General features: G+C 32.3%; 5 protein-coding genes across 10 annotated transcripts; 2 read left to right on the top strand and 3 right to left on the bottom strand.

The window, feature by feature from the left end:
• Positions 1-136: 136 nt before the first annotated feature.
• Positions 137-8,062, bottom strand: SRPK (SR splicing factor protein kinase). 2 transcript variants are annotated; one of them, XM_034328137.2, is made up of 7 exons: positions 7,095-8,062; positions 6,581-6,776; positions 6,184-6,499; positions 5,451-6,023; positions 5,078-5,372; positions 4,702-4,989; positions 137-3,388 (listed from the first exon to the last, which is right to left on the bottom strand). In XM_034328137.2, the coding sequence occupies exons 1-7, from the start codon at positions 7,313-7,315 to the stop codon at positions 3,346-3,348; spliced, it is 1,932 nt and encodes a 643-aa protein (XP_034184028.1). In that variant the 5' UTR covers positions 7,316-8,062; the 3' UTR covers positions 137-3,345. The 2 variants fall into 2 exon arrangements, with proteins under 2 accessions (XP_034184028.1, XP_034184019.1); XM_034328128.2 differs by having other exon boundaries at positions 5,445-6,023; positions 7,095-8,055.
• A 164-nt stretch (positions 8,063-8,226) lies between these two features.
• LOC117606131 (ataxin-3) lies at positions 8,227-10,242 on the top strand. Of its 2 annotated transcripts, XM_034328189.2 has the most exons (6): positions 8,227-8,514; positions 8,590-8,754; positions 8,943-9,079; positions 9,248-9,402; positions 9,469-9,588; positions 9,720-10,237. In XM_034328189.2, exons 1-6 carry the CDS (start codon positions 8,491-8,493, stop codon positions 10,142-10,144), a joined length of 1,026 nt encoding a protein of 341 aa, XP_034184080.1. In that variant the 5' UTR covers positions 8,227-8,490; the 3' UTR covers positions 10,145-10,237. The 2 variants fall into 2 exon arrangements, with proteins under 2 accessions (XP_034184080.1, XP_034184084.1); XM_034328193.2 differs by lacking the exon at positions 8,227-8,514 and having other exon boundaries at positions 8,624-8,754; positions 8,922-9,079; positions 9,720-10,242.
• A 2,608-nt stretch (positions 10,243-12,850) lies between these two features.
• Unr (cold shock domain-containing Unr) lies at positions 12,851-16,894 on the top strand. Its single transcript, XM_034328103.2, has 10 exons — positions 12,851-13,246; positions 13,322-13,501; positions 13,846-14,036; positions 14,102-14,312; positions 14,396-14,625; positions 14,694-14,955; positions 15,038-15,274; positions 15,340-15,545; positions 15,628-16,212; positions 16,319-16,894. Exons 1-10 carry the CDS (start codon positions 12,851-12,853, stop codon positions 16,485-16,487), a joined length of 2,667 nt encoding a protein of 888 aa, XP_034183994.1. The 3' UTR covers positions 16,488-16,894.
• On the bottom strand, positions 16,858-20,621 carry LOC117606139 (uncharacterized). Its single transcript, XM_034328207.2, has 5 exons — positions 20,473-20,621; positions 19,830-20,382; positions 18,412-18,549; positions 18,156-18,287; positions 16,858-18,053 (listed from the first exon to the last, which is right to left on the bottom strand). Exons 2-5 carry the CDS (start codon positions 19,876-19,878, stop codon positions 17,986-17,988), a joined length of 387 nt encoding a protein of 128 aa, XP_034184098.1. The 5' UTR covers positions 19,879-20,382; positions 20,473-20,621; the 3' UTR covers positions 16,858-17,985.
• Positions 20,622-20,941: 320 nt separating this feature from the next.
• LOC117606109 (suppressor APC domain-containing protein 2) lies at positions 20,942-23,446 on the bottom strand. 4 transcript variants are annotated; one of them, XM_034328156.2, is made up of 5 exons: positions 22,193-23,446; positions 21,831-21,977; positions 21,547-21,759; positions 21,326-21,473; positions 20,942-21,252 (listed from the first exon to the last, which is right to left on the bottom strand). In XM_034328156.2, exons 1-4 carry the CDS (start codon positions 23,039-23,041, stop codon positions 21,327-21,329), a joined length of 1,356 nt encoding a protein of 451 aa, XP_034184047.1. In that variant the 5' UTR covers positions 23,042-23,446; the 3' UTR covers positions 20,942-21,252; position 21,326. The 4 variants fall into 4 exon arrangements, with proteins under 4 accessions (XP_034184047.1, XP_034184058.1, XP_034184037.1 ...); XM_034328167.2 differs by having other exon boundaries at positions 20,942-21,144; XM_034328146.2 differs by having other exon boundaries at positions 20,942-21,144; positions 21,331-21,473.
• Between the last annotated feature and the right edge of the window lie 285 nt (positions 23,447-23,731).

Below are 23,731 nucleotides of genomic sequence, written 5' to 3'. Positions count from 1 at the left end.
ACGGAGGCAGCGTCTAAACATCAAATCCGTTTATTTATTCGATTCGTTATCGCTACTTTATTATGTTCTACGGTTTTTTTATGCCTCATCTGGTCGTACATCGAGTGACTGGAGCATGAGGCATGTTTCTGAAAAATTATGTAAATTTCCTTTTAAATGCACTTGCTACGGTTGATCCTTCTTTTACGGTATTTCCTTTCCAATCGCCAAGTGCAATGGTACGACATGGACGTACATAGAAAAAACGTACGCGTTTTGATTCTATGATAAGTTGTTTCTTGTTCAATGCAAAAATATATTAAATACAGGAAACACCGTAATGAATTTCACGTTAAGTTTGAACCAAGTGTAAAATGTTTCTCTCTTTTTTTTTTCTTTAGTGCGATTGAAATCTAATAAACGCGCAAGATTATTTCCTTATACATGGGGCACGTTTTATTTGAAGTCAACTTTAATAAAGGATATTATCCTCGCTATAACATTGAAGTATTGTCTAATAGCATGGAAAACCACACTTGCCTCCCATTTGTTTGCTTTTTTTTATGTCGATGCTCCAGTCAATGTAAATTATACGTATTATCTGCTCAAATATTATTCACGCACTGGATGATCATCCAATAAATTTCTAAAAATGATCGTATATCACGAGCATCTCTATATGCAATTTTTATCGATACAGTTTATATTCTTATTAATGTTGCTCAGTACGGTACACGTGTGTATGTACAACATCGAGCAATCGGCTAAGCATGCAGAGTTAAATGATTCTACAAACGCTATGACCAGTACGACTATACATACCGATCCGTAAGATTACAATACGTCATACCTCGATTTTTCACCCATTTATTACAGAAAAAGTTCCAAGGGATTATAATTCGGTTAAAGTAGTCGTTTACAGGTCACAATATAATCCGTTGGGACTGGGTTTTCTCAGCACTTCCTAACGTTATCGGTTTATAATGCAGACGCGTTCGGTCTAAAAATGTGTAAAACCCCCAATTACATTTCAATATTTACATTATATCGCATAGATGCGTGTCATACACGTCACAATTTACATAATACAATTTGGGGTTCACTTGAAACCATTTGTTCTCTTCTTTTTTATTATTATTATTATTATTTTTCCTCTTATCAAACGTCTGATTTTTATCTTCTTCGTTTCATCCGTTCGACAAAACCCTCGGTTTTTTTTTTTAACGTTGTAATATTACAAAAATCACACACATTGTATTTTCTAGTGATTCCAGTATCTCTACGCGCGCTTCCTTGGTACTGATTATCACTTGTTCTTCCTCGGTGCGTTAACAATTTCTCTCATTAAATTTGTAGCACGCTATCTTTCAATATTTCGCTTGAACGAGAGTAGACTGACAGAGAAGAAACGGCAACGAAGCTTTCTCAAAGACCCAATTCTATTGGAGAAATTAAAATGAACCTCCTCCATTGTTGATGATCCCAATTACACCGTTCATTGTTCAGACCTATCAATTGGAATATAGATCTCTGAAGAAGTTTCAAATTTGGGTCCCTGTCGATACAGTATTCTCGACTTCGCTTAACTCTCCCACTGGTCTTTAAATTCTATACGCATATAGATATCACCCTCTTATTATTCAGAGAGAAACAATACACGTCGAGCCTTAAAACGTTTTTAATATGAATACAATGACTTGCTCGAACTTCAGAGGGAAATGGGAGACTCTCGTACATCAAGCTATACACATTTGTTGTTTTTTACTATTAATGTTTGTTAATTTCATCCTAACTATCCTAGCGCCAAGCAGCGAATCACACCTACGTAAACTGTCATTCAATTTATTTCTATGTATAATATGTATATGTTTGTGTGTTTGTAAATATATATATATATATACATGTGCGGCTACACGATGAAAAATCACACGTCCTTTGAATTCGTTAAACCGCTGTTAAAGAAACCGATCCATCCATTTTGTTATAGAAGAGAATACTTGTACCGTTAAAAGCTTTACACAGTGATGCTCTTCGTCCAGCAATGTCAACATCTTATTATACACTCTCTCGTTAAAACATTGATTTTATTGTTAACGTACAATCGCATGGCGATCGGTGATCAATCAGCGTTAAGGACGGTAGAAACTAGAGATGTGTTTAACTTGAAGAATACATTCCCTTTTATGCCTTAATTGATGCACTCGTATCATTCGCATTTCATTGGCCGCATTTCACTGGATAATACCGGTTATACATAATATACATACATATCTATTAATTAACTTCAGTTGTTATACTGTACAAATTCAACAGGATTGCTATCATATCAGTCCCAAGGTTGTAACTACAGTGGGATCGCATGATTTGTAAGGAAAAAAAAAAGAAACACACACGTTAAGACGAGTATTACTTCGAAACGAAGAGAATTTGTTTTAAATTCATAAGACGACATAGTGTCACATACTTGAAGATTCTCATGAATCACAGCAAGGGTAGAAGAGAGGTTTCTCTAGTTAAGGATACAGATATAGATGAAATAAGATCAAACGTCTCGTTATGATTTTGGTCGTTGTGTGTTCTCTACACATCGTGAAAGTTAACGTTTCCCCCTTCAATACACTTTCTTTTAAACATTTAAAATGAATTTCTATCAAATGATGCGATGGACCACTAAATTGTATCAAAATCATATTTACTTACGAAATTCGTTCAACGACAATCAATATAATTTAATTAAAAATTGTAAAACGATTTTCAAATCATCATTGCTTCTCCTTCATCAAGAAGAAACGTATGCAGTTCCCATTTAATATATATAACTTAATTCGTAAATATCCTTTTCGTATGCGTCTCCACCTGTGTTGTACAAAATGCTTTTAATTAATCACACTTGTTCTCTTTGCTTTCTTCTGTTAATCGAATGATCTTAATATTGGCAGATTAAGCGAAACAGAACATTCGTTTGGAAGCATAAACAGAATTCAACGATACAAAATACGTTCGTGATGATGTTGAATATCCAGTTGAGTTGTACTGTTTCGCTTTCTTCGTTATAAAATAGAAGACAACTTATGGGCAGAGAGCTTAATAATCAGTCAATAGCTCAAAGTAAAGAAGGTCGCACAGAACTTAACATTGTATATCCATTGCCACAATTATTTCACCAAAATGTCAGTCATGATGCAGAAACTCGTCTTCTTTCTTCAGTATTGTACATTATACATATATGTATATATATATGATATACATCTTAACAGTACGTAGAGTAAGTCAGCTAATTTAACTGCTTTAAATTATTCATAAACTATTTGTTGCATGAAAAAATATTTCACAGTAGGATGTTGGATGTTAATTAATAAAAATTAATTATTGAACTGTACATTCTTCTTTACTGCCATACGATATTTGTCTGAAACATATTCTTCAATCAATAAACAGTTTACTAGTAATTTAAAATGATCAAGTCGACTGACTCACCCTACATTAAAGAAATTTATAATGAATCGAACAAAAATATGTGCCACAATTATTGAATCTATTCCGTAATTGTTCGAAATCCGACAGTGTATATGTCACTACAAGTTTATTACAAATCTCTTGTTCTCTTTTAGAATCACAAACATATCCTGTAATGTGGTTACAATTTACACAAGTCCAACAAGATTATATTCCCTTTAGATTTACTTTTCTACAATTTAATAAAGTATTCACTGTCCTATTTCGACCACCGTACCAAGAATCTGGCGACCAACTCTTAATTATATTAATGATACACGTATTTCTGCATTCATTGAATTTGTACAAAGGTTCAGTTCCTTAAACACACGTTCCGGCGTATGTGTAATGAGTATTTTTCATTTCTAAAGCAGTATCGAAACTACAATAATGATTATTATATCTTTTAGAATATTAATTAAGCACAAGGAGAGATCACAGTAAAAAAAATCTACTATCGAAAACTTTCGAATAATAAATGTAATGCAAAAAAAAAAAAAAAGAAAAATATGATAATGAAGATTTTAATATTCATTATAGCACAACAATGGGCCTGCCCTTTACTAAAATACATTATGAGTAGGTCCCATGACTCTTGGGATATTTGATAAATTAAGTGACAAGTATAAAGGATAGTATAACGATAACCGTGTAAAGTAATAAAGTACTACGAAATTTTAATTTAAGATATCATTACTAAATGAAAAACATGATTTAACAAATTTATAAATACACAAGTAGGCAGCCACTGTCGAGAGTGTTACAATGAAAAAGCACATCCAACTGTTACAAATATTGGAATTTGGTGGAATGTTGCAAGTTTTCTTTCCCAATTGTTCGAATATTTTAATCGTTTCCTTTGTTATTTGAAACTACTCAGAAGTGAGTGGATGTCAATGACTGTAAAATTATTAATAGTTAAAAATTGTAAAACCTTTCTAAATTATAATTTACAAGATGCATTCATAATAATTTTGTATTGTATAACAATATATATATATATGCATGTATATATATAATATATTAAATATTAAATAACCTTATAGTGTGCGTTTTTGAATAATAATACACTTGTTACGCGAAAATAAAATATCGTATATAGAGTTTGAATGAATCCGACTATTATCGGTCGTTGCTTTTTGTTACACTCTCGACTTATGATTACATCAAGATGGTAGAGTTTGGAGTTGAAAAATTTAAAGATAAAATGATAAAAAATACGATCACTTTTTGATTTGCAGCCACGGATGCTTCAGGCACTCTGCTGCTGTAGCTCGCATACTCGGGTCAAACTCGAGCATCGGAGTTAGGAACTCTTCAAACTCACGTGCTTCTCTTGGTGACCAATCATATTTTTCCGTAAGCACATCGTACAGTCCCCAAGGTTTCAATCCAGTAATACGTTTCAATTCTCCTTTCTTATTGAAATACGCTTTCGAGTTTTTACCTGAAAGAGCAATGTGCCTAGGTATTTCTCCAAGTAATTCTATAATATGAGCTAAGTGATCTTCGTCTCTGCAATAATAAGGCATATGTTATTATATTATTTATCATAAAGAAGATAGTTTACAAAAAAGATGATAGACTAAATTGGTAATCTTACCTGCAATAATAATTGCCACTATGTGGTTCAAAGAGATAATCACCGGTTGCTAATTCGAATGCCATACAGGCAGTGGACCATATATCCGCAGATGTATCGTATCCAGATCCTAGTAACACTTCTAACGATCTGTATTGACGAGTCTGAATATCGTCTGTAAATTTTTTGTTGACCCAACACGCGTTACCAAGGTCTGCTATTTTTACTTCGACATCACATTCCACTAAGGCAGGATCTAAAGGAGCTACGGATGCTCGTTTTAATTGTTTACTTTCAGGTGGATGTAAATTACGACCTGTAAATAATGAATATGAAATAAAGACAAATTAATTTGAACGCATGATCAACTATTTTCTATTAATTTTACCCTCACTACATTCGTCTGCATCTTCATGATCGGGTGATAATGCTCCTTCTCCACAACTCTTTTCTACATCACATAAGTTTGCATTATCCATCTTTTCAGATTGTTGAGGTAATTGATTTTCTACTTTCTCTCCACCTGCTAAACTATCTACACCATTTATATGCAATGAAGGTGCAGACGGTTCTGAAATATCCGGTGAACCTTTGCTTTCAGTATTATCTTCTATACTTTCTGTATTTATATCTTGATCCGGACTATTTGTTTCTAATTCACCGTTTTCTCTTGTGCTATTCGCTAGTTTATTTTGCTCCTCAAGTTCTTCAATTTGTTCCATTTGTTTTTTCAACAGTTCGTTTTGTCGCTTAGCTTTCTTTTTGAGCTTCTTCTTCTTATTTTTTGACATCTTAGAATTTGGAGTGGGCTCTTGAAATTCCTTTGGTGCAGTCGAAATTAAAGATACCGGTAATTTCATTCCAAGAGAATGCAATTCGGTAGCTTCGCAAGCCAACTTTCTTATATAAGCTTCATCGACACAAATAAGAACATTTTCGGGTTTAATATCTGTATGAATAATTTTACCTGAAAATAAGTTGTTATGTAGCGAAAACTAATTTTAATATATTTTCAATATTGTAACTTATGATTTCTAAAAGTTAATTTCAGTACTTTTAATTTATTCATGTGAATCGTGTGCAATTAAAGCAACATTCAATACTGAATAAGTTTATTGATATCTTACATTTATTATGAAGATAATCAAGACCTTCAAGAACTTGTCTGATGATACGTTTAACATTGTTTCTTGGAATTCCTCTATAGTTGGATTTGATGATCAATTTAAGAAGATTATGTCCAAGCACTTCAAATACCATGCAAACATGCAGACCATTAATACCACTGATCTTGAAGTCATTGAGCAACTGGACGGTTTTATTGCGCTTAGGATCGCTAGGATCTGTATCGCGCACATCTTTTAATAATTTAATTTCATCCAATGCAGTTTCAGTAAAATGAGATGCAGATTTGACCACTTTAAGTGCCACAAATCGTTTATCCTGTACAAAATATTTCAAAACATTCCCGTTTCTAAACTTAATAAGCAGAAAAATAACTATCGCCTTTAGTCGAATACATACCTGTAAGTCCCAACAGAGCCATACTGTTGAAAAATGACCCCAACCAAGTTTACGAGTTACATGGTAACGATTTAAGAATAAATCTCCTATTTTGACAGGATGGTATCCTCCTTTACAATAATCGCTGCTATCTTCCTGCTCCTCATCTTCGCTACTATATACTTCATCATCGTCCTCTATTGTTTCATTACTTGAGCTATGACACAGTTTCAGTCAATAAGTTACAGTTTCAAAAACGAAAGGTAGGGGAAAGGGGGAAAACGCAAATTAAGAAATAGAAAACAATACGCTAGTTTTTAAATTTTCGCAAGAAATAACATTAATTGGGAATACATATTTATCAAATATTTCTTAGTGTTCGCTAAACTATACGGCAACACATATAAATGGAACTTGATAGAAAGTCCGATATCGAAGCGTATCGCATAAAAGGGATCTGTTTAAACTGCAAATTGTTAGCAAATAAAACGTCGACGTAAGGGAATAGAATCACATGTTACAAATAGCCAGATACCTGTTTCCATTATCGCTGGAATATGGTCTCTGTGCCGAAGCATCCTGATAGAAACCCGATCCTTGTCCTTGTCGAGCAGCCGGTGCTTTTGAGCACTGAGCACCTGATGTATCTGATTCGCCCTGAGAATTTCCCTTCCCTTTTCGCTTGCTTGGCTTGTGCCTCTTTTTTTTAGCTTGAATCGCTAGGACCCGCCTGTTCACGTCCGTCTTTGTACTCATACCGTCCCCTGCGCCTCGATTCGACGGGCCGCTTTCCTCTCTTTCTTCTATACTTTCCACACTTCTGTTTTCACTTTTACTCGTAATTCTTTATCCAACGTATCAACGGTGATACTTACACCCGTTACCTCTTCCCCAGGTTTATGAACAATATAATACGATTTATTATCGTCTCATTTCTGCGCTGTGCCGCGCACTTCGCTCGGCGGTTGTTTGAGTATGGCCGCCCCCGCCGTCACCGTGTCCCCGTCTCTCGTTTTAAGTAAAGCAGGTGTTTTGCTACAGGTCGTCGACGCCGTCGTGTTTCCTCGTACACTTCAACCTTTTGCTTAAGTTACGTATTTACGTCAACAGTGCACTTGCCAATACAAAAGTCCTTCCTTTCCGGTACACTCACGATTTCCTTCTTCTACCTCCGTTGGTACTTGATACTCAATAGTTTGATGTCCTTTTCTATGCCGTGGTAGCAGACGAGGCTCAAATTCGGTTAAAACCTTTAAATAATAATTTTATAGTTTTCGATACTTCTTGTAACTTCAAGTCCGGATATAGTTCTTCGATGGAATTTGGAGAATATTTTGTATGTGGCTTAAGGTCTGCTTCGATAGAACTTAAAATATCTTGATAACTAACTTGATATCTACTAATTTCATTTCAACCAATCAGTGTTAGATCCATATAATTAAATGTGTAAAAGAAGCACAATAATTTTTCACATATATTATCTATTACACAATTAATTTAATCATTTGTTTTACATTAGTATCCTTTTATCATGTTTTTGGATATATTTATGACAAAACTGGGGATTTTCTATTTCATTCTACTACATATTAATATTTTCAAAAAATGTTATGAACACGAATTTAATATTACATAGTTCTCACGAAAATACTAATTATTGAGCACTATTAATATATTTTAAACTAAAAATACTTCGTCAACACGGATCTATAACAATTACAAAATTTGTTACGAGATGGCAATACTACGCGCATGAGTTATAAAATCCAAAAGTACCGCCAACTGGATGTGACATATTTCTAGTTCTAACCAAAAAATATTTTTGTGGGTGACGTTTGATTATAGAATCTTTTAAGATTATTCGACATATGATTTGGTTGTTACTTAATATTTATGTGCTTTCCGCATTACCTTAAAATAGTACTACGAAAATGGATACCATATTTCACGAAAAGGTAACTAATAATACATACGAAGTTTCTAATGTTTTTTTTTTGCGCGCAAATTATTAACGGAATAAATTATTGCAGCAAGAAGGCTTTTTGTGCGCACAACATTGTTTAAATGCTCTTTTACAAGGACCGTATTTCAATGCAGTAGACCTTGCCAATTTTGGCCACCAAATGGATGAGGAGGAAAGGATAAGAATGGCAGAGTCTGGAGTTGACAGTGAAGATTACAAACTTTTTTTAGAGGTGAATCATTGCATTGTAGCTTTTCCTGTATAAGCATAATGATGCATTTGTATCAGGATAAGTTATAAACTTTGAAAGCTTTGTTTTCTATATATATATGTATAATGTACACCTAAAAAATTTCTCTGGAATATTAATATTAACTAATAATATTGTATGTGATAAAGGGCATTAATTATTTTGCTTAGCAACCATCAGGAAACATGGACGACAGTGGATACTTCTCTGTTCAAGTTATTAGCAGTGCATTAAAAGTTTGGGGATTAGAACTAATTCCATATAATAGTACAGAACCAGCAGCTATAATGGCACAAAATGATCCTATGTATGTTTATTCTTCTTTAAATTCTTCCTAATATACTATGTATAAGTAAAAAAAAATTAAATTATTTAAATAAATGTTGCAAATTATATTCACAATCATTATTGAGATAATAAAAATTTACTATGTATTATAGCATGTATAATTTTAAAAGAGATATATCATTTTCAGACAGATGAAAGCATATATTTGTAATTATAAAGGTCATTGGTTTACTATAAGGAAAATTGGAAAGCAGTGGTTTAATTTAAATTCAGTATTAAGCGGGCCAGAACTTATATCAGATACTTACCTTTCAATGTATTTAGCCCAATTATTACAAGAAGGTAAACATTTTAGTGAAATCCGTTCGAAAGAAAGCTATAAGTACAAAATTGTATATTTCTTTATAGGTTATTCTATTTTTATTGTTATTGGAACGCTTCCTCAATGTCCTGCAGATGACATTCTTATGAGAAATCCAATAGAACCTGTATCAAAAGGACAATCATCGTTAAAACCAGAAGTAAAAGGTTATTGTCTGAGTACTAAACAAGAAGATGACCTCCTAAATGCTATCCTCATTATAGGAGAAGTTGCAGTACTTCATATACTTACTGTAGTATATTTACATCCAATACACTTAGGATCTCTATTTTTACAGGTTTAGCTAATTACACAATGTCAAATACATTTGCCAGAAGATTGTCAAGTAAGGAGAAAACAACGACAAGTAAGTCGCAAGAAAAGATAATTTCTATAAAAGTTGAAAAAGGCGAAGAAGAAGAAGACGATGAAAATGCAGAACTACAAAGAGCGCTTCAATTAAGTTTTGAAGAAAATAAAAAGAATGATATTGATAAGTACCTGAAACTGAGTTTGGATTTTCATGATTATAATAAAAAAATGTGTGCAAATGATGATACAGAGGAAGATGATGATTTGAGAAGAGCTCTTCAATTAAGTTTAGAATGTGCTACTGCTCCGCCAACACCAGAATCTGAAGATGTGCATTGGCGTCAACTAAATCATTTTGGTACATACTCAAGGACATCAAGTGGAGAGACTTCTCAAAAACTGAATATTTAATAACATATGCAAAAATATTTTTAATATTATTAATATAAATTTTATTTGTAAATTATAAATAATTAGTTACTTTGTGTAGTATCAATAAGTATTTGAAAAATAAATGTATAAATAAAAGATCTGTATACATTAAAGTTTTTACTTTATTATTAAGTTATTCATTTATTTTGAACTTAAAAGTATTTTATTTGTACCTTTGCTTATCCTTAGAAAACATGTACCTTTATTATACTTTTAAGTAAAGTCATCTTTGTATAGTTCAAACAGAATTGAATGCAATTATTTTTGGAATATTCATTGATATTATAAGCAACATCTCTTTATAATCATCATATAAAAACGTTATATTTGTGATATACTTGTTTTCACCTATGTTCTAATCCTACATTTAGAACATTGTAATCAGAAAGTTGCTTATTCATTATTAATTTCATTAGTTATTAAATACTGATTTTTGATTATTTTTATATGTAGTAGAACAAGTGAATAATTATTTCTATTGCGATATTACCAGATGGCTATGAATTGAAATTGTTAACTGTAATCACTCCGCAGTTGCTCCTGTTTTGTATGTGAATGCTGGAATGTTGACATTCAACATGGCGGCATGTCGTCAGTGCTGTGCTGTGTCGTGGTGAGTTTTATAAATCTTTCTAAAGCTATTTGGTTGCGAGCTTTATGACGAAACATATACAATCTGCTGAATTATTCGCTTTCCGACAATCGTATTCATAGTTTATAAGTCCGCGGAAGCTCTATAAATCTTTACGATACCGAAAGAAATGAGTGACCTCATAAAAAATTAGAATCTCGTAACTGGCGAGCACGTACAATATTTCGGATTTTTGTTTTGAACTCGTCCTTTCATTATAGTCGTTGTCATTTTGAATTCAAAGTTAACCGTACGAAATTCCATGCATGATACGCGCACTTATTTACTTTAAAAACAACTTACAATGAATACATCATTACATATATTTAAACATTTTCATGTGGGTGTCCAAGTATTGTATCCCATTTGGAGCAGAGTTCGAGAATTATGATTTAAATAGAAAATTAATGATAATGATGTTTTGATTACTTGTGTAACATCAATAAACGAAATTTAGAACACAAGTAAAATTTTGACAAACAAGTAGAAAACATTGAAAAAATAATACCAGTTGAAACATAAAAAGTCAATGTCAAACTGGCAGTCAATTACTGTGAATATCTAATTTATCTTACATTCAACCACAAATAGAGTACATCAAATATATTAAGAATTGCCATATATACTTGAATATTTCTATAATGTGGAGTGAAAAATATATAATAACCTATATGTACAAATGAAATATTACCTCTGGTAAAAGTTTATTTTCTATTTTATTTATTTCAGGTAAAATTTATTATATAAATGCATAGAACATACTAACAGTAATACTTATATATTATCTCTGATATTTTATCAAATTTTATATAACTTTTAAAACCTCAATAAATATTTTTAAATATAATCATTTTTGAAAATATTATCTGAGCTTAATTGTTTAGATATTTTCTTCTAATATTTTGTTTAAAATGTAGAAATTTCATTCAGAAATATGTTTCTTTCTTTTCTTTTAAATAAGTAATAGTTATAAGAATAATTTATTAAATAATTATGGATTTTTTTAATGTAAGAAAAGATAATATTTATCTATGCTAATTCTCTTTTTTTAAATCTTTTATAAATGAAGCTCGTAATCATTAATGCACATGTGTTAATTATGAAAGATATCAATTTAATCAATATATTTTCTTTTTTATTTCAGCTTGTGTAATTGTTAGTTTAGGACATTTTTGAAACCAAGGCTCACTGTAAATTCCACAATTAAATGCTGAAGAAAGAAACGCTAACATAGAAATATTGGAACAACACAATCACACTCAGCACGCATTGAAGACATCTGAGGATTTTCAAGTCAACATTTATCTTTTAAATCTTCTATGTTTTTTGATTTACTCCTTTTATAAAGGATGACTGTTGTTTAAAAGGAACACGGTTGTTCTAGAGTATGCTGAATTGAGTATATATCAAACAGTTGTTATAACACTCGTGCATACATATGTGGAAAGTATCAATGGTCTATGATGTGCTAAGAATTTTGTACTTGTATTAATTCGTAAATCAATATTAACTATATTGTTCATTTGTATATTATGTACACAAGCTTTGTGAGAAAGAGTTAGGTGAGCCATAAAGTGACCGTGATTGTGATTGCGGCTGAGATTGTGCTGCTCTTGACTAATAAAACACTTGTATCTGTATAAAGAGTGCCAATTTTGTGCAGAGTTGCCCAGGTACTCTCTTACAAATAATTTATGAAAAAAGGTCAAAATACTTGCAAAACCTTCCTTCCACTTCTTGGTCACAAAGGAGTCTGCATTTCTGCAACATTTTAAAGAGCCTCTCTTCCTCTGTATTAAGTTCTTGTAACATTATAATAGTGAATGAAGATATAAGGTACCAAGAACCGTTCTGTGATATCTATGTTAACACTTAAATAATTGAAAAGACTAAAAATTTCTAAATATAAGTATATATATATATACATATATATATTGTGGTGAAACGGAAGTGAACATAAAAGAAAATTAAGTAATTGTTTCAACAAAAAAAAGAAAAGATAAAGGAAATCTTATAAGTAAAGATTACATTTAAAATTGTGCAAATTTGAGACAATGTCCAACAATCCTCAGTGGAAAACGTTCCAGCCGCCAATCATGAACTCTGACCCTGCAATACTTGATTACAAGTCCATGGCTATATCAAGTCCCAAAGTTATAACGGGATCACATCAATCGACAACTAATATTTATCGAAATGGTACCAACTACAGTGGTGATCATTATATGATGGATTCACCTCCAAGAAATGGAAAAAGTACCATAAATTATGCCGGTTATCCTAATACAAAAACGTCACGAAATGGAGTTACTAGATTTCCCTTTGGAACATTTACAGGAATGGAAGGAAACACTGGCTATACAGAGGAGCCAGCAACAAATAACTCTACTTATCAAGATCAATCATCAAATCAAGGACCTCGAGAAACAGGAATAATTGAAAAATTACTAGTAAGAATTTTGTTGCCTTTCAAATATTACCACGTCTTTGATTATGACAATTGTAACATTTTTCTTTTATTCTAGCATTCTTATGGATTTATACAATGCTGTGAAAGACAAGCAAGGTTATTCTTTCATTTTAGCCAATTTAGTGGTAATATAGAACATTTGAAAATTGGAGATCCCGTTGAATTTGAAATGACTTATGATCGAAGAACAGGAAAACCTATTGCTAGTACAGTTAGCAAAATTGCTCCAGAAGTGGTTAGTATATTATTAACCCTCGAACGACGGAACCAGGTCAATCGCGATTTAGACAAATTTTTAACAATTCGAATGCCGCGGGGGCCACCGGCGAACGGCGTCACAAACTTAATATGATCCAATAATTGAAAAAAATTCAAGAAAGTTCTAAGTATTATTAATATAATATTAATTTCTTGAAATACACTCGCGTAATAATTATTGTAATAGTCCAACATCTAGAAACTAGAAATGAAATAGAGTCTGAAATGAAATTACCCCTGTCTCCGCGTTCTGCCATCCGAAGATTCTATAATCATTTTGAGGTAACAGTACTGAAACTGAACAAAAACCTTATAATGTAGGTGCTAAGCGAAGAAAGAGTTACTGGAAATGTAACAACAGAATTACAAGCAAGTGGTGACTCACTGGGTCGTATCAGTTATGAAAATCGAGGAGAATGTTTTTTTCTGCCATATACGAAGGATGATGTCGAAGGAAATGTTACTTTGCGCGCTGGTGACAGAGTGTCATTTCAAATTGCTACCAATCAGCGGTACGTAATTCGCTAGAAAACAACGAACTGTACAGAATTAATACAGTTCTGCAATTCATTTGCAGTGGAAATTTGGGTGCGTGTCATGTAAGATTGGAAAATCCCGCACATCCGGTTCGCTATTGTGGAGTGGTATGCTCGATGAAAGAAAATTTCGGCTTCATTGAACGCGCTGATGTAGTTAAAGAGATTTTCTTCCACTTTAGTGAAGCTAAATCTATGAAAGAAGAACTTAAACTAGGCGATGATGTTGAATTCATAATACAAACACGAAATGTAAAGATACATTTATTTTAGACGAAAAAAAAATAATTCTTATTTAGTATAAATGTAAATTTAATTACCTTTAATATCTTCAGGGAAAGGAGGTAGCTTGTAATATAACTAAATTGCCACCTGGTTCAATAGTTTTTGAAGAGGTCAGTAACGAGGTAGTAAAGGGACAAGTACTGAAGCCTTTAGAAAGGGGTACTGCAGCTCGTCATCAAAATGATCCGTTACCTGGAAGAATTCGATATAGAGATACAGATCATTCTGAGGTTGAAATTCCGTTTGGCGACAAAGATCAAAAAGGAGATTTTACTCTCAGGTAGTTATAGTTATCAATCATTTTCATTAATTTTCATCAAATTAGTTATAAATTGATGTATTTCGTAGACACGGGGACTGGGTCCAATTTCGTATTGCTACAGATACTAGAGATCAATTGAAGAGAGCCACCGAAATATTATTACTACCTGAATCTTTTACTGTATCTGGCGAAAGACGTGAACAAGGCGTTATAACTGCACTAAAAGATGGGTTTGGTTTTATTCGTTGCGTAGACAGAGATGCACGACTTTTCTTTCATTTTAACGAGGTTCTGGATGTTGATAGAGAAATTAGTGTAGGGGATGAAGTTGAATTTACAGTAATTCAAGTAAGAATAATATCTTTTTCTTTTTAGAAATCATTCATTTAAAAAAAAATATGTATTTCAATAAAATATTTTTGTATAATAGGATCCTTCCTCATCGTTTTCAAACAATCGACAAAGTGCAATTAGGTTGAAACATCTACCAGCTGGTACAGTCCAATTTGAAACGATTATAGAGAAAGATTTATTGGGTACTATTATTCAGGGTATAAATGGCATTGAACCCGGTCTCATTGGATACACGAAGGATAACGTGCAGAAAAGTGTTATTTTCTTTAGCAAAGATTGCGATCCTAAGAATATTCCAAGATTAGGTGACAAGGTATATTAATATTTGTTCGTATTGTAAATTTATAGATATGTCTGTTTAAAGTATCGATATTTTAGGTTCAATTCAGTATCTGTCAGGTAAAACGAAATAAAGAACTTGTTGCTGTCGACATATCTCTAGTGAGTTCTTCTGGCGAGAAAACTCAAAATGGCAACAAAAAATTAAATGGTCAAGTTTGTCAGGGCTTCATTGCTGCACTTAAAGACGGATTTGGTTTTATTGAGACTGTAAATCATGATAAAGAGATATTTTTTCACTTCAGGTAATTGATTGAAATTACTCACAACGATTTCTCACTCACGATGGATTTATAACACATGTTTTTTTTTTTTTTAATTGTTTAGTAATTTTGAAGGAGATGCTAGTACTTTGGAAGTAGGAGCTGATATTGAATGTACGATTAGTTCCGGAAATGGTAGAGGTAATGGTGGTTGCGTAGCCGCAGATTATGTTAAATTGGTACCTCGTGGAAGCATTCCTAGGCCAACACCGGTTAGCGAAGTACTTGATGGAATGGTTATTAGACCTTTACGAAGTGCGAATCCTGACCAGGCAGAGTATGCTGGTTTAATTAAAGTAAATCCAACTAATGAAGACGATGAGACTCCGGAATATGAATTCAGAATCATGGGGCTTGTTAACAAACGCGAGCTGCTACAAGCTGGTGATCCTGTACAATTACAAGTTGACTCTGCAGGTCATGCTTGTAACATTGTAGCAGTTAGAAAAAAGAGGAGAGCAACTGTGGACGCAGTAAAAGGTCCTTTTGGTTTTCTTGCTTATGAAATTGATGAGGGTAAGAAATTATTCTTCCACATGAGCGAGGTTAAAGATCATGCCATACTTCAACCAGGGGATCAGGTTGAATTCGTTCTGATTACAAATCAACGTACTGGTAAATCATCTGCATGCAATGTAACACGTTTAAGGTAAATTTTCATATGATCTGCATATTTCTGTTGTGTATTTTCTTTTTGTATTTTCATCATTACTTTGAATAATTTTTAAATTTTTTAAATTTTATTCTTTATATAGCGATGCAGGTCAACAACGACCCGAACGCTTAATCAGTCGACTACGTACTACGTCTTTGGAAGATACAGGTCCTAAATTAACCATAGTTAGACAACCAAGAGGTCCAGACGGGACGCGTGGATTTAGTCAGGAAAGATCCCAGCATACCTCTGGTGCCATCCAAGAGTAATGTCGTATTGAAATGGTTACTGCTTATCCAAATTGTAATCTACATTACTTGTTTTTAGTCCATACACTTCGGTACCGAGATTATTATTATTATAAGCATCGTAAACATTTGCCAAATTGAAACTAATATGGCAGCAATAATAATCAGTCGATTGGATCATGATCTTGTTGAGAAACAGAAGAATATAAAATAAACAACAAAAAAACAACGAGTCATTTTATCATCTTATACAATATGAAAATAATCAAGAAGGCAGTTTGTCTGAATTAACTTAATTTCTTTAAAAATTTACCAAACATCTTGTTCCTTTTCTGAAAAGAAGTGTAACAAACTTTTATAATTATTAACAATAATTGCAAAATATTAAAACTTCTAATTATTATATTTCTTTTTTTTTTCAATAAAAATTTTACACACATTTCCGTCGTTCGGTTTATTATAAATGCAGTTACGGATTGAAAGAAAAGAATTTACTATAATACCGTTGACAACCTGCCTGTTTGTAATGTTTAAATGTCCCATCTGTGTTTATAAAAATATACGTAAATGTTGATACAATTTTTTATTTATATTATTTTCTTTAGAATATTTGTTTTACCTGTAATGTACACGACGATCAGTTAATAATTGTATAATAGATAATGAAATTTATAATTTTGTTGTAATTGGTCAAGTAATCAAACTTGTTAAAACTTGTGAATTTACATAATTTTATAATCGAAAAAGCAGACATGTATTTTACTATATAAATCATTGTAATATGTCACTATGTTGAAACGAAAAAAAAAGCCTGAATTTGTAAAAAAGTTATAACCTGGCCAATTGTTTGTCCTAGATGATATATAATATATAAATATATATATATATATATATATACATGTCGTTAAGTTCCTGATGCTGTCTCGCGTTCTAAAAATCAAACTAGAGTATTACAGATTCAACTCGATATATACTATACATAAAAAAGATGATCATGAAAAGTACTTACGTGAAAAGTAAAGGGATTGCATTTTATAAGTTTTGCCATGAAAAACGTCAAGCAAGGTACATAAGAATTATGTAGAAATAGATGAAAGGAGTAAAATGATAACGGGCATTAACACAAGCACGATACAAACTAAATGTCTGTCAGAAAATAATTCGTGAATCCAACACATCATGTGCATACATATTGTAAAATTATTGATGAAATAAACAGTGAAACTATTAAACGTTTTTTTTTCCATGAATTTTTAGACATAAAGTGTATCAACATTTTTTTCTCTTCTTTTCTTTTTAAATAAATATTATTTCCATTACTGCAACGAAATCATAAGCAGCCAACATACATCAACAATGATTTCTTCTTTTTACTAACAAGAGGATTATTATATGTACAATATGTCTACTATGTATGTACAAAGATGTGTAAATTTTCCCAAAATATGTTTATTTTTTTTGTACTTAACATACTGAATGTATTCGATTTCGAATAGATGAGAAGGCAAAACATTGCAGATCAAATTATAACACACTCATAAGGGAATGGTCCTCGAAAGCGTTGATTATTATTTGGTCCCGGACAAGCTGTAAAACATAATGATTATTTTATTGGATGAAATTTTTTTTTTTAATGCTATTCCAGTAGTTTATTCTTGACACGAAGCTGTGAAATTACTAATTGCTTACGTTTATCACAATGTGATCCGTAGTAACCAGTACCTTCGCAGCGACATTTAAACCCAGGTTCGGAAGATATTTGCAAGCATGATCCCCCGTTCATGCAAGGTTTTGACCTGTAGCATATATCTCCACGCCTACCTGTAAAATTGTTTAATCATAATAAAAATTAAGCATTCTTCCTGTAATAAAAGCTAGCAATTTACATTTTCTCAAACATTTTTATTTTTAACATCGAAAATTAAATTAACAGGTAAGTCAATACCTCTTAACGCTTCTTTACAGTCTTCGTTATTATTGTATCTGTATTCAGCGGAACATCCGTAACCGCACCTGCATTGCGCGTTATAAATACGACACCCATATTGCATTTGATCCAAATCACAAGCTTGTGATAATGTACCTGTTATCATATAAAATAATTCAAATATTTTAACGAACATAATAACATATACAACTTATGATAATCGAGCTGTAATTAATTATTAAGTAAGAATGTTTTATGTTTTAAGTTTTCTCTTACTATATTTTAATAAATGTCTGAAAAATCAATTAATTTTGTTTTTATTTCACGCGTTCTTTCATTGAGAAGAAGAAACATGATGAGAATAATAAAGGGGTAATATAAAATTTGAATTTCTTAAAAAAAATTATATTTATATATTTCAGTGAACGTTCTATATACATAAATGTATATCTAGTGAACGTATCTGCAGTTTATTTACCCTGAAGAGATAATGAAACATGCCGGAGGCAAGTATTTGTACCGGATATGTTCATTGCACTTCCCACTTGTCCAAATTGATAAATGTTTAACGAGATAGAGAATGATTGTGTGGGTTAATTGAATTTTGGGTATAAAATCTCTCTTTCTTCTAGCGTAGTTCGGTCTGAAATATTCTCATTATTTTTTCTTCTTATCAACAGCACTAGTCATTCACTATAAATGATATATTTCGCTAAGTAGAATCAGTTAGAAGAGACGCGAAACGTTGTGCATCATCGAAAGTACACTCCCTTATCAAGACACGTTATCTGACCACTCGGTGAATGAACCGAGACATGTTTCTTTCAAATAAATGAGAATCATTTATTTTACTCTGAATGAATTACCATCGCGAATTAAAGAAACCATAATAACCGTATGTCTTCAAGATATTCTTTTAACAACGTTGAATTCAATTTTCTGTAATTAAGCTTAATACATCGAGGACCTCGTATTTTACGGAATCGACGGATCTTGTAATTTTTAATTTCATCTTATAACGAAAAAAATAAATGGAAATAAATTAAAAAATGTTAACATACAAAGTTACATATCAATTAAATACACACAGTTATTTTTTGTATAGTCATATAGTATTTATAATAAATTTCATTACGGAAGTTATAAGTAAAGAAGTGATTTAACTTGTTATTTACACAGTAATAAAAAGATATGAATAAGGATAAAACAAGAAACGGATATAAAAACGCACGAAGCGTTTGGATTAATCTGTTTACCGAATTTAAAACAATATATCTTTTCAGTCCGAGGGTATAAATGTTTATGCGAGTTAATTTTGAAACTAATGGATTTCCATAGAATGTTAACTGTTAATTAAATACTAAGTTATTCGATAACACCCAAATCTGGAAGAAATATATGAAATGGAAAGAAAAAAAGAAGAAACATGTTCATACCTATAATTACGAGTAGCAGAATTATTGGTGATACCAATCGAGGTAGCATGATGGGTTTAAAACCTTATACGCAGTCTGGGGGAGAAGCGTTCCGATAACGATAATCCAGATAATCGCAGAGAAGTTGGAAGACAGAGATCGACGACCGGCGCCTGCAGTTTGGCTTTTCCTTCGACTCTCTTTAGGGTCAAAGGTCGACCGTTCGAAAGGGGTTCTTTACGCATTCACTATCGTCAGGATAAAAATTCGTTGTTCGGTAGAATATGTTCTCCGTGACAACGAACAACTCTCCTCGTTGAGAGCGACAACGTAACTGAACCGCCGACTCCAGGCAGCTGGAGGCAACTGCCTCTTCACGACTATTAACTAAATGTTTGTACGGACTAACGCGCCTAGGATGCCCATCGGACTCCACTGAAACCATGCGTGGGGTGTAAAATCGTCCGTTCGTTATACGACGCCAATATATTTAGCAGCTTGTCTAAAATTACTGTTTCCTCTGTCCTGCATGATTGACCGTGATTACTTTATCACTTCTCTGTGTATTTATGTACTGTTTTAGATAAAAAAAAAAGGAAGATAATTGTTTCATGAAATTGAAATGGTGTTCATTTGAAATTGACCAAATCTGATGTTTTATTACCTGAGTTTAGACCTACACAATTTGTAACAAGACCCTCTACAGGGTTTTCTTCTTCTCTACAGGGTTTTCTTGAATAAACCACATGGTGGATAGGAAATATTATCAGCATTAAGACTTGGAAATAACTGAGATTTTTTGTTTCCTAATACCTAAAATTATTAAATATAAGTGTGTTAAACATTTTGTAAATGTATATTATATTTTTATGTTTATCGTGTGTAACGTATCTCTTGTTCTTTTCTTTTCTTTTCAAGGAAATTTGATGTAAATAGTAGTGTTGGACGATTAGGGAAACATGTATATTATCGCGTTTTAAAGTTCGATAACATTTGACATGAACGGTCATAATTCCGGAAGTAGATGTTGCTAACATCGAGGAATGTGAACAATTTGTGCGATTTCCTTCTAAAAATTGTTATTTATAAGATACGTCTGATCAATGTTAAATATGTATGTAATAGAGAAACATTAAATTGTACTAGCAAACAAAGATTATAATACCATAATAAAATTAAAAATTGGGTCAAGGCGGTTTATTAATTAGAATAATAATTTATTGAAGAAAACATAGTCTTTTGATTCTTGGACGGATTATAAAAGTTTTAAGGCACTCAGTTCCCATTGTATACCTAAATTTGAGTACTAGCATTGCGAATATTTTACAAACATAACCTGAAATTCGAATGTAACGATTATTTAAATTTTTTTTTTAATATACCTATGTTTACATAAAAATTGGTATCTTCAATCCTCTTGATGATAATTGAATATTTTTATATTCTAAAAAATAATATTTATATAAAATATAACTTAATGCTAGATATAATGATATTAAAATAATAACTGTTAGTACCTTACATGAATGTTTGATCATGTTGTTCATGAATCATTGTTGCCCGTCGAGATTGAATCATACCACTCTGCCTATTGTACAATTCTCTTACCAAATTGTCCTTTTCTTGTTCAAGTATTGCTATTCGTTGGCTTTTTTTACTAACTTCCTAATTTTCAATTATCACGAGTAAGTTAAATATAAACGTGATTGCTATGTAACACTTATCTGTGCACACTTACTTCTGTTAGTCTGTGATTTTGCTGCTTCAGCCTAGATAGCATATCTTGCTGAAGTTGTGTTGACGTTGGAGTACTAAGAAAGGCAAGATTCATGTGGAGGGGAAGTCCACCACGTTCCCAACTGCTTATTAATGCAGCTAAATGTCTATTAACTTCCAATACCCGCGCACGTTGTAACTCTAAACGTTCCTGCTGCGCTTCTGTCCACTGCTCCTAAAACATAAAATGTATGTTAGTGGAAAATAATTAAAGCAATTTTATAGAATCTGGAACAGATTCGATACCACGTGAGATCCCATACGCCCGAGATATTTGATTTTTTCCTGAGTAGCAGAGATTTGTTTCAAATACCATTCTCTGGCTTTATCTACCGCAGTTAGACCTTGCAGCAATACATCTTTTTCTTGTTCAATTTGTTTCATTCTCTTCATCTAAAAATAAAAATATCATCAAATAATTTCATCTACTAAAAACGAAAAAACAGGCTTCCCAACTGGTATAATTTGTCCAAGTATCATAGAAGCTCAGCGTATGATGAATATATTAAGCATAAATTTTATTGCTATCTACGTGTTAATAGTCATTTAATTTCAAGCATACCCACAACCGATCATTAGTTGGGAATCCTAGAGGAGAACATCTTTACCATATTGTAATCAATACCATTCTGCAACGTATGGCGTCTAGGTTCTCTGCGTCGATTTAACGGTTTCTTAGGTTGCAAACCAACTTGATTATTTTGTAAATCAACCGCTTTACCATCTCCCAATATTCGGGTTGGTCTCAACAATGTTCTAGCATCTGATCTATAGTTTACCGCTGGCAATTGTCTTTTATCTAAAGCCTTATCATCGTTCATCAACAAACCCATTTGCCAATTTTGTAGCACAGTTCGAATTTCGGATTTGTCAAAATTTCTATCCGAATTGGTAGTCCTAGCTTCTAATGCAGCACCTGTTCTGGGAGGTTTAGGTGGTCCATACGCTTTGTTCAGCTTTGATTCCGTTCCATTTCTACCATCCATTAACTCTAATTGCGCATGATTAGTTTCCTTTCGACCTGCTAATAACTGTGGCATACTTAAAGTACGTTGCTGAGATATAGCATTATTTGGTCTAATAGTTGCAGTGTTTGGAGATGTCCATGTTGTCTTGTTTTGACTATCAGGTATAAGAATTGGAGCAGATGGTGGTCTATTCTGTTGACCATCGTGTTTCTTAGAATCAGATTCAGCTTGTATTTGCAATAAACATATCTTGAGTCCTGTGCAAAACCTTTCGAAAGATAATAAACCATTAGGTGGTGTAACTTTTTTAAGGCTATCTAAAACACCTTTAGGAAGCCCTTGAGTTCCATCGTCTTGCCATCTGCCTTCTATATCCGAAAATTTGACAAAGCCCGTGTTTTGATCATCCATTATATCAAAAAGTGTACGCATAGCGCTAACAAAATGTTTTGGCAATCCATCAGCGCCCGAATTTTGTATTTGCGCCATATTTATAAATAAACGTACTCAAAGTATGATTATTAAGACAACATACGTTCATTTAGACACCAGATTAATACATTACCCTCCTGGTAGGAGAAGATACATTGTCTTTTTAAGGAATGTTTGTTCGGTCAATCATTTTTCTAGTTAACCATTACTTTACTTATTGGATTAACTTTCTTTCCTTTGCCCAACATTTATTAATACGTACTTAAAAAATATCAAAAAAATAATGCCTGTCAGATATGAATACATTGAATGCTTTTTAGATGCATTTTCTCTTTCCCTCCTTGTCAATAAAATTTACTTTTCTTCTAAGATAACCTCTTCAACTTTCATTCGTATGCAACTATACATATGCAAGCGCAACCGATGAGACAGGTGTGTCGAATGAGTACGAACACATCTAGAACGTACTACAGTTATTTTTCTCATAGAAACTGTTCTTAAAGAATAATTTTTTCAAAATTGTTTATCGATAGCTGATATATATATATATATATATTTAAATTTCATTAACTCTTTCAATTTGTTTAATGAAAGATTGTTGCAAAGTATACATATAAGAGTCATGGTGCCGAAGGAAATGAGAGAAAGTAAGGAAACTTTTCAAACTAAAATAAAGCAAGAGATGTATTACTCCCGCGATTATTATGCCTTCTATAACTTCTTATTTATTCCTTTTTTACATAATAT

The sequence above is a fragment of the Osmia lignaria genome, chromosome 9 (assembly GCF_051020975.1).
Source record: "Osmia lignaria lignaria isolate PbOS001 chromosome 9, iyOsmLign1, whole genome shotgun sequence".
NCBI classification, from domain to species: domain Eukaryota; kingdom Metazoa; phylum Arthropoda; class Insecta; order Hymenoptera; family Megachilidae; genus Osmia; species Osmia lignaria.
This window is presented reverse-complemented; position numbering and strand designations above follow the sequence as displayed.

Coding starts and splice junctions, on each gene's coding strand:
- LOC117606131 (XM_034328189.2), top strand. CDS start 8,491: ATGGATACCATATTTCACGAAAAG. Junction 8,515..8,589: donor ATACCATATTTCACGAAAAG/GTAACTAATAAT, acceptor AAATTATTGCAG/CAAGAAGGCTTTTTGTGCGC. Junction 9,080..9,247: donor ATGGCACAAAATGATCCTAT/GTATGTTTATTC, acceptor TATCATTTTCAG/ACAGATGAAAGCATATATTT.
- LOC117606139 (XM_034328207.2), bottom strand. CDS start 19,878: ATGCTACCTCGATTGGTATCACCAATAATTCTGCTACTCGTAATTATA. Junction 18,550..19,829: donor TCTGCTACTCGTAATTATAG/GTATGAACATGT, acceptor ATATGATAACAG/GTACATTATCACAAGCTTGT. Junction 18,288..18,411: donor CTGTAAAGAAGCGTTAAGAG/GTATTGACTTAC, acceptor ACAATTTTACAG/GTAGGCGTGGAGATATATGC.
- Unr (XM_034328103.2), top strand. CDS start 12,851: ATGTCCAACAATCCTCAGTGGAAAACGTTCCAGCCGCCAATCATGAAC. Junction 15,275..15,339: donor TTCCAAGATTAGGTGACAAG/GTATATTAATAT, acceptor TCGATATTTTAG/GTTCAATTCAGTATCTGTCA. Junction 16,213..16,318: donor TGCAATGTAACACGTTTAAG/GTAAATTTTCAT, acceptor TTCTTTATATAG/CGATGCAGGTCAACAACGAC.
- LOC117606109 (XM_034328146.2), bottom strand. CDS start 23,041: ATGGCGCAAATACAAAATTCGGGCGCTGATGGATTGCCAAAACATTTT. Junction 21,760..21,830: donor GGCGTATGGGATCTCACGTG/GTATCGAATCTG, acceptor TTTATGTTTTAG/GAGCAGTGGACAGAAGCGCA. Junction 21,474..21,546: donor AAAATCACAGACTAACAGAA/GTAAGTGTGCAC, acceptor ATTGAAAATTAG/GAAGTTAGTAAAAAAAGCCA.
- SRPK (XM_034328128.2), bottom strand. CDS start 7,315: ATGAGTACAAAGACGGACGTGAACAGGCGGGTCCTAGCGATTCAAGCT. Junction 5,373..5,444: donor TGCAGACGAATGTAGTGAGG/GTAAAATTAATA, acceptor CATTATTTACAG/GTCGTAATTTACATCCACCT. Junction 4,990..5,077: donor AGTGGCAATTATTATTGCAG/GTAAGATTACCA, acceptor TTATTATTGCAG/AGACGAAGATCACTTAGCTC.